At 34.5% G+C, this 9,549-nt stretch overlaps 1 protein-coding gene across 1 annotated transcript; it reads left to right on the top strand.

The window, feature by feature from the left end:
• Nucleotides 1-3,093: 3,093 nt before the first annotated feature.
• Nucleotides 3,094-5,843, top strand: LOC141639611 (patellin-3-like). Its single transcript, XM_074448686.1, has 4 exons — nucleotides 3,094-4,409; nucleotides 4,572-4,696; nucleotides 4,820-4,961; nucleotides 5,374-5,843. Exons 1-4 carry the CDS (start codon nucleotides 3,240-3,242, stop codon nucleotides 5,626-5,628), a joined length of 1,692 nt encoding a protein of 563 aa, XP_074304787.1. The 5' UTR covers nucleotides 3,094-3,239; the 3' UTR covers nucleotides 5,629-5,843.
• Nucleotides 5,844-9,549: the final 3,706 nt, after the last annotated feature.

A 9,549-nucleotide genomic window follows, 5' to 3' on the forward strand; every position in this document is an offset into this window, starting at 1 on the left:
AATGTTAATTATCTACGGAGTATATCATTAACAAACAAAAGAAGTATTAATGTATTATATTCCAAAAAAAAATTGGTCTAGCCAAAAAAACCATTCATAATATAGCTATTTCAAGAACAAAGTACAAGGATATATTTGGTCATGAGGCTCCTACTCTTGCCATTGATATCGAAATTTTTCTAAGTATTAGAAGAGACATCGTTGTAGGAAATGTTTAGTATGAACATATCTGGAAACGATTAATAATCATCGCGATGAAAACATTGAGGATTGTATATAGATTTGTAATTCGGTTTAATTAACATAGTCGGTCTAAGATGTAGGACTTTTCTGAATTAAATATCTTATTTTTGTATTTTTTATATTAACAAGATGGTCGATGACAGTGGTCCACGAACATGTGTGTATGACATACGTCACATATAGAGGTCCATTAGTTTGTGACGCATTTTCATAATCTCGTTGCTCTATTATTGCCTTTCATTTTACTAAAAACCATAGATTTTAGTTACAATTATACATTCACAATTAGTAATTTGATTAATTAATTAGGTGTACTTTCTTTCAAAACGTAAAGATCAAGTAGTAGACTAGTAGGGGGATTTTTCTTTGTAGTTTAACTTAGTGAAACGTACAATGTTGTTGTAAATGGGCTGGCTACATGGCCAGCAAGCATGTTTCATCTGTTGTTGTGTCACCAGTTTTATTCTTCTATGAGTACGTATTACAGATAACAAGTTGGCCCACATTACTGTTAAATGTTTCAATTATCACTCTTTAAAAGTATGTAAACCAGATTACTATAATGCGGACCAATTTTTGTCTTAGACTAGTAGGGGAATTTATCCTTTGTAGTTTAACATTATATAACGTACAAGTTGTTGTAAAGTTGTTAAGGCTATTTTACAAGTTATTGAGTTTAATAATTATACATGGCCAGCAAGCATGTTTCATCTGTTCATGTGTCGATAATTTTTTTATTCTAAGATAACTTTATAAGAAATTGGCCAACATTACATTGAATAAGTTTGTATTTATCAGGTTTATAATACATCAACTGGTGTTATAGTACGTATGTTTTTTTTGAGAGTCTTATCCAATTTAGGCCGAATTTGAGCTGGATAGGATCATTAGGGCTGTAAAGCTCTTCCTCATGAATTTTAACATTGTTGTAAATATCTGATTAAACTAGAACAAACTCTTACTATTTGATCTAAGTGTTCATCAGTAGACGGTGTTATATGTGAAGCGGATGTTTTAGTAACTAACTTTTCATTCAAATGTGTCGTGATGTTCAAATTAAAAGATTTGTTTTACTCAATATCTACGTAAAACAGCCTTACAAGGGAATAATTGAAATTTCTTTTCTAAAAAAATGAGATTTTTTTTTTCATTTTTTTTGAAAGAGAAGCCATAAAATCGATTTTGATGTCAACGGGGTTTAAACTCTGGTCATAAGCATCATCTATCATGACTTTTACCAACTAAGCTAATTGACATCAACAAACAAAATGAGAAATTAGTGAAAGAAAATAAACTAGTGCACTGTTGACAGATTCACAGGGTAACAATAAGAGATACAATTGGTGTCGTAAAAGACCGTCTCACACGAGAATCATTTATTGAAATCTCTACACTAGTTAAAGCCTAAAAGGTGTGAATTAAAACAGAAAATTGGAAATAATAAAGTAGAATGGATATTGTTATAGGACTATTTTAAAACTTGGGTAATTATCCATAAGTTATATTTATCAATCTTTCGGATCTTTACTTTTATTTGTATTTGTTACTTTTGTTGTTGATCGTAAATAGTAATTTATTTATTTACATAATAAATGTACTCATTTTATCATTAATCATGATTTGATATTTTATTACCTTCAGTGCACCACTTTTTCTTAAAAAAATAAGAAGAAAATGGAAAAGGCTTATTAAAAGTAGAGTGGATATTGTTATAGGATGAGAATGTGAGAATTAATGACCAAACTCATGAATGTAGTAGTACTAGTACTTGCTATTCAATATCACACAAAATGATGTTGAAAGTGCATAAATTTGCATATGGCATTTCGATTTTGTCCCCCTTCAAACAAAGAAACATTAACTCTTGAGTTTTTCTAAGTCTCTTTGCAACAACAATTAATTCTTCCGTGAACCATGTGTCAACCCATGGCCTCATCGTGACCTCACTATTATTATTATGATCACAAGTTCTTATTTAAGACGGTAATATCAGTGTTAACTTAAAACGGGCTAAATATGGTAAATGTAACAAAAGAAAGACGCTTACGGATTAACAAAAAGTTTGCCTATATATGCAAATCGGAGCATATTTGACCCGTTTTATCGTACAATGAACATAGGAAAAATTGATTCAAAACATATTTTGTAACAATTAGTCTCACTATAGACGGATATATCCCTCTAAAGTAAAGAACGAGTCAAATATGCTTAAAGTGGTCACATTTTTTGGCTTTACCATGCAATTTGTTGCTTATCTTATGCTTAAAGTAGGTGAATATTTGGACCGTTTATAATTATAGACGGATATCTCACTTCTATAATGAGAATTTGTGATTTTGTAAAGATCTTCAAGATATAAATGTTTTCATATTAAAAATATCTTGACCGACTATAATCCAAACCAACTATGATTATATATATCAAGTTATCAACGACGTTATTTCTTTCCTTAACATTTCGCTTTCCCATTTTTCCTTTTTCTTAAATAAAAATAAAATAAAATGACGAATGGCAAAGGAAAAATTTGTACCGTTCCTAATTAACTCAACTCAAATTGAATAAAAAAAAGTGTCACCGAAGTTGACCCAAACCCGAAAAATGACCCGATTAAAAAAATTAATCCTACCAAAATGACTCGATAGCACACAAAATAACTTATTTCAGACAAATCTGACCGACTAAAAAACACGTAAATAACCTAACTCGAAATGACCAGACCTGAACTCAACCCGTAACAACCATTGAACAGGTCTAATTGTACCGTTGTAGCGGCGTATGTGTGGTAATAGCTAGGGTCCCACGAGTTCCCTCAATCTAGTATAGCTGGCAATCCATTTCTGACAGTCTGTTCTTCTCCCCACTTTTCATATTTATACCCCTTTCTTTCTCTATACCACATCATTCCCATAATTCCCTACTTCTTCTGTTACATCTTTCTTTTCCTTTTAAAATCCTTTAAAAAACTCATAAAATCACCAAATATCAAGCAATCATCCATGGCGGAAGAAACCCAGAAGCCGGAAACTGTGCCGCAAGCCGAAGTTGTTGTTCCTGAAGCCGAAAAGGAAGTTTCAACGCCGCCGGCTGCTGCTGCTGTTGTTGTTGAGGGTGAGGCTGAGAAGGCGGTTGATGCGGAAGTCGCGGATGCTGAGAAGATCGTTGAGCAGCCGTCTTTTAAGGAAGAGACTAATGTTGTGTCTGAATTGCCGGAGTTTCAGAGGAAAGCGATTGAAGAGTTGAAGAAACTCATCCAGGACGCGTGCGCTAAGCACGAGTTCTCCTCTCCGCCTACTCCGTCTTCCCCTAGTCCTGCCGCGAAGGAGGAGGAGAAGACGGAAGAGGTCGTCGTTGAGGAGGAGAAGGAGCAGACTCCTGCTACGGAGGTTGCTCCTTCCCCTACCCATGTTGTCGCCGCTGAACCACCAGCGGCGACAACAGAGGAGGAGCAAACTCCTCCGCCTGTTGTCGAAACAAAGGCGGAGGAGGTTGCTCCAGCCCCTGCTGCTACCGAAATACCAGTAGCAGCAGAGGCGGGGAAGGAGGAAGAGAAGACGGTTGAAACCATCAAGGAAACAATCGTCGAGGAAATAACCCCACCAACCGTCGAAGAAACGACCCCACCTACCGTCGAGGTGGTGACCCCACCAGTTGAACCAGAAGAGGTATCAATCTGGGGAATCCCGCTCCTCGCAGACGAAAGAACAGACGTAATCCTACTAAAATTCCTAAGAGCACGTGACTTCAAAGTCAAGGAAGCCTTCACCATGATAAGAAACACCGTACGTTGGCGTAAGGAATTCGACGTCGATAATCTCTTAGACGAAGATCTCGGCAACGAAGAATACAGCAAGGTTTTATTCACACACGGGTTCGATAAAGAAGGGAGAATTGTTTGTTATAATGTTTTTGGAGAGTTTCAGAATAAAGAACTTTATCAAAACACTTTTGCGGATGCCGAAAAAAGGAAGAAATTTTTGAAATGGTTGATTCAGTTCCTTGAGAAAATCATTAGGGATCTTGATTTTAATCCTAAAGGGATTAATTCTATTGTTTTGGTTAATGATCTTAAGAATTCTCCTGGGTATGGTAAAAGGGATGTTTCTAAGATTATTGATAAGTTTCTTGTTATTCTTCAAGATAATTATCCTGAGTTCGTTGCCAGACAGGTACGTCAGCTAGTCTTTTGTAAAACCGTTTTATATGTTTAACCATGTTGGTAGATTTCTTAATTTCAAATTCTGACCATGTTGCGGTTTTAAACAAATTTATCATAAAACGGGTAAGTGGCCTACTACTGGATCTAATGTATGGTTAATTGTTATGATTAGTTGTGCATCAATACGTCATGGTGGTACGTGGCCTACTACTGGATTTACTTGACCGTGTTCACTCCAAGGAGCAAGAGCAAGTTTGTCTTTGCTAGCCCATCTAAGACTCCTGAGACTTTATTCAAGTCAGTAATTTTTTTTAGTTTATTGTTTTACCTCTTAATTACTGTCTCTCAAAATAAAAATTACTCGTTTCGTAGTCGATTTATTGATGGATGTTGTTTGTATGAATAAAATCATAAAAACAGGTACATAGCACCTGAACATGTGCCAGTACAATATGGTGGACATAGTAAAATTGGTGAGAATGAGTTTTCCTCTGCTGATCCTGTTACTGAAGTTATCATCAAACCCGGCACCAAACACCCTATTGAATTTGCCTTTTCTGAGGTAATTCGTTGTTATATATATATATACTCGTATTCATAATTTATTTAGAAGGGATCCAAAAGTTCACTAGTCTAATGACCGATATGATGAAATAAAGTAAAATGGTTTCGTTATACTCCTATTATGGAGTAGTTGTCTGTCAATGTAATTAGGAAACCGCTTCTCGTTGTTTAATAATGCTATTGGTATTCAGTGCCGAATTTAGGGGGGCTAGCAAGGGTGCTCGCCCCTGCTGGAGTGTTGAAAAATGCGAAAACTTTGTATAAATGTTGAATTTTTCGAGTTTGCTTTATGGCATTACTTATTCGCCCCCTAATCGTAAATCCTGGCTCCACCACTGTCGTTATTGAAGCGTTTCGTGGTCATCTCCCTATGTAATTAACAAAGTTTGGTGGTTGAAAAAATGTTGTAGGCCACAGAGCTAGTGTGGGAGCTAAGAGTAATTGGATGGGATGTGAACTATGGTGCTGAATTCTTGCCTGAAAAGGAAGGAGGATACACCTTAAACATATCAAAGCCGAAGAAGATTACATTATCCATCGACGAGCCTGTGATTAGTGACTCTTTCAAGGTGACCGAGGCTGGGAAAGTCGTAATCACTATTGATAACCAAAGTTCTAAGAAGAAGAAGCTCCTTTACAGGTCCAAAGTTAAGGTTTCCGAGTGATCATCCTGTGAAAATTTATGTTAGTTCAGAAACATAGTAATTCTTGGTCATATCTTTTTTTGGTTGATGGGTACATTGAATTTTGAATTTATTTTTTGGGTTTTATTTATTTGTTTGTATTTTACTATGGTTGTGATGGAATTTAGTTTTGTTTGTCATGGATTTCTGGAATTTGGAGGATAATATATACAGATTGTTACTGTTTGAGTCTTGAATGAATGTTATGTCAAATGCTACATTAGACATAATGACTCGTCTGAGGGGTGTCGTGTCCGACATGTCACGTATCGAAGTGTCGGATAGGAACGTTTTAATTTTTGGTCTAAACAAAGTGTTAAAGTGTCGTGTCATGTCATGTCGGATTTACTTCAAGTGTCAGACACGTGACACGTTACCAAAGTGAAGTGTCGAAGTAACATGACATTTCTGGTGATTTTTTATTCATTTTTGTCTATGTTTGGATAATCATTATAATTCGTGTGCCTTATTTCGGGATAGTCTCTTGATGAATTTTATCTGACTCATTGGAAAAAATAGTCTATTTATGTTTCAACACATGTCACAATCGACTCTAATAGTATTCTGTCAATTTCGAGAACCCAAATTTATTGTCGTCATTTAACTTTAATACAGACGGTTGATTGAAATTGATGTTATTTGACAATTAAGATGATATATGGAGACTGGAGAGTGCATAATTCAACTACTTTGCTTTTAGAGTTTGCTATGAGGCCAACTTTGATGTGGGGGCAACATGTTTGTATGATTGATTAATGTCTTTGATAAAGCCTTCCATTTACTCCGTATAAGGTAAGACCAATCATTTTCTTTGCTTTCTCAACTGAATTTTGTATTTTATATTACAAAATTGGAACCTTTGAATATGAACATAAGTTTCAATTTTGAAATTGGTGGAAATAATAAGGCAAAAGCAATTCTGTTTATTGCTGTCAAAAGATAAAAAGCTAAACTTACAACTCTAAAGTCCAAACTCCAAACTATTAAAGTTGTACAACATTTGCAGAAGAATTTCTTGAATAATAGAACAGATCAGGAATCCTATCCCACCTAAAAACATAGATAATTTTATTCTTATCAACAATGCTACTTATAGGCCCCTATCTCGGGTTCGACACTATATTTAGAGATACAACAATGACAAAACAATTTGTTTTTTTAAGACGAGTATATTCATCTTAAGTGTAAACATCTAGATGGGAAAAAGAGTTTGTATTATATCTGTCCCATTTAAAACAGGCATTAATAGAGCTTTAACAGATGGTGAAACGGATAACAAGATCCATAAATAGGCTCTCTATCTATTTTCATAACTTTTCATTGGAATTACTTAAAAGATTGAAACCATCAATAGGTCTTGGTATAGACGGGTGAGTCGAACAGACGGGTAAAGACCTCTAATAAAATGGGTAGGGGGGACAAGGTGGGGCACCCCATGTGCTTCCAACTTTATGGCAAATGGGTATTTTGTGAGAGAAAATGGTATCCGTCTATACGTATAGACGGACATAATGAGAATTTGTGTGAAACCATATAGATTTAAGTAATACTAGATTTATATGACATGATTACAAGTTGCATGCATGCCTTACAAGGTGTGGGTGACAAGAGCTAGAGTGCCAAAATCAAAACTCAAGTCCAAAGTGAAAGTGAAAATGAAGTAGAATGTTGGTAAAAGAGTGAGCTTTGCAGTTTCAACGTGCAGTTATGTGTCACTTAATCGGGGACCATACGACCCTCTTGTAATCAAACAAACTTGCATATCTAGTTTATCACAAATTCTAGCTTTAGATGAACACTAGTCATTAGCCGTCTAAAGTTGTAGACGGATTAAATATTACATCACTTTTATAAGACAAACAACAAATAAAATGTCACCACTTTATCTTATTATATTAGTGATAACATATTTGATCCATCTACACTTTAAACGGATATACCCGTCTAAAGTGAGTAATTGCATATTTATAAAAATTTTGAAGGATCACTCTTTCATATCTTTTTTTTTCGGTGCCCTTTTATTGTTTATCATGGTTAAAAATAGCTTTATTTTCATTATAACCGTAATTATTTTCTCTCTAAATGTGATTTGTACCGGTTTTATTTTGTGTGGTAGCATTTTTACAATAAATTTATTAAAAGATAGGCTTTTACGAGACTTACTCAAAAACAGTAGTTTTCGCACGAGACGGTCTTATACTGTGAGGCGGTCCAAAAAAAACTCGTTTATTAATTTTAAAATGAGTAATTTTCTTACAAAAATTGACCGTCTTACACTGTAACACCGTCTTACTCTACAATTTGTGTAAATGTGCATGTTTGAACGAACCCTCAACTGCTCAAGTCTTTAGGGCAAGCACACTCCAAAAAAAAAAAGAAAAAAAAAACAGTCCTCGCACTTGATTAAAATGATGTACTTGTGCTTTGGAATGGGTCTTCGACTATAGGGACGAAGCTAGTGTAGAATTCTAACCCGGGCCGATTCTTTAATTTAATAAATGTCGTCTCATAGGAATGGAAAATACTAGTAATTCTAAATTCTAACCCGGGCCGATAGTTAAAAAGATAAGAGAAACTAAGAATTTTTAATAAGTGTAAAGCATATTTAGACAAGAACGAAAGGGAAAACGAAGATTTTAGGTGGATTTAAAAAATTTCTTATTTCATTAAATTATATTTTTGTTAATATTAATCTTAATTTTCATCAAATTATACTATTTTCACTAAATTCTAAACTATATTCTCTTAGTTAAAATATAAAAAAAATAAACTGTAAATCGCTATTACTCTCTCCATATTTTAATATTCTTCCCGTTTCTCTATGTGAGTAATAAATGAGAAGAACATTAAAAATGGATATAAATGTCGATCCAGCCATTTTAAGGTCATTATATGGTACGCAAGAATATTACATTTTTACCTGGTATACGTGGTTTGCAGGCTATCACGTATACCCGCGGGTTTACCCAGTGCGCACCGAAGGTAGCGGCTGCGGGTTCGCTCGTTACCAAAAAAAAAAAAAAAAAAAAAAAAAAAAAAAAAATTACATTTACAACTCAATTTGTACCTACTACATCAAACAAAAAAATTATGATAATCAAACACTTAATGCTAATAAAACTGTACGACGTCTTTTTCACTCTATCTATATCCAGCAAGTCCCTCTTGTGAGTTTTGGACATATCCGTCACAAATTTACGACGGGTCAAATAATACTCATGTGAGTAAAATAAGACAAAATAAATTGTTACTCTTCCCTAGACACTATGTTTTTGTTTTATCTATACACATGGGTAGAACTTAATCCGTCGTAAGCTTGCGATGGATATGTCCATCACAAATAAGAATTTGTGATCTATATCAGCTTGATCAAATACCGCCTTTTAAGCAATTCAAAATTCCTAGTCCTTTATTTTATGTCGGTATTTTAGCGTGGAGGAGTTTATCAAATCCCGCTCAAAAAAGTGTTATATATAACTCGGTCTTTACTCCAATAGATAAATAGTCTTTTACGTCTAATGCAATTCCATCTAACACAAAATGCCATTGACATTAAATATCATATACATTCATTCCGCTAAAGTGGTGATTAACCCCCATAACTTTAGCCAATTGTGAGATTAAACCCCATAATTTACAAATGTAGTAATTAGGCCCATAACTTTAATAAAAAGTGAAATTAAACCCAATTTTTTATTTGTAATAACGATTAATGAACATAGACATCTCACTCGAAACCATAAGTAAGGGCATCAAAAACGAAAAAAAGATGGAAAATAACAATGCGGAGACGATCAAGCAGGGGAGGGAAGTTGTGTCAAGAGTGACGGTGGGTCTGATATCCACTAAGACCACTAAGACATATATTTAGGTAAGACTGACCCAATAATATGAGGTCCATCA

The sequence above is a fragment of the Silene latifolia genome, unplaced genomic scaffold (assembly GCF_048544455.1).
Source record: "Silene latifolia isolate original U9 population unplaced genomic scaffold, ASM4854445v1 scaffold_469, whole genome shotgun sequence".
NCBI lineage: Eukaryota > Viridiplantae > Streptophyta > Magnoliopsida > Caryophyllales > Caryophyllaceae > Silene > Silene latifolia.

Bases quoted from the DNA above. Each gene is read 5' to 3' on its own strand.
- LOC141639611 (XM_074448686.1), top strand. From the start codon at position 3,240: ATGGCGGAAGAAACCCAGAAGCCGGAAACTGTGCCGCAAGCCGAAGTT. The intron at 4,410-4,571 runs GTACGTCAGCTA...TGTTATGATTAG, and splicing joins CTGAGTTCGTTGCCAGACAG to TTGTGCATCAATACGTCATG. The intron at 4,962-5,373 runs GTAATTCGTTGT...AAAATGTTGTAG, and splicing joins TTGAATTTGCCTTTTCTGAG to GCCACAGAGCTAGTGTGGGA.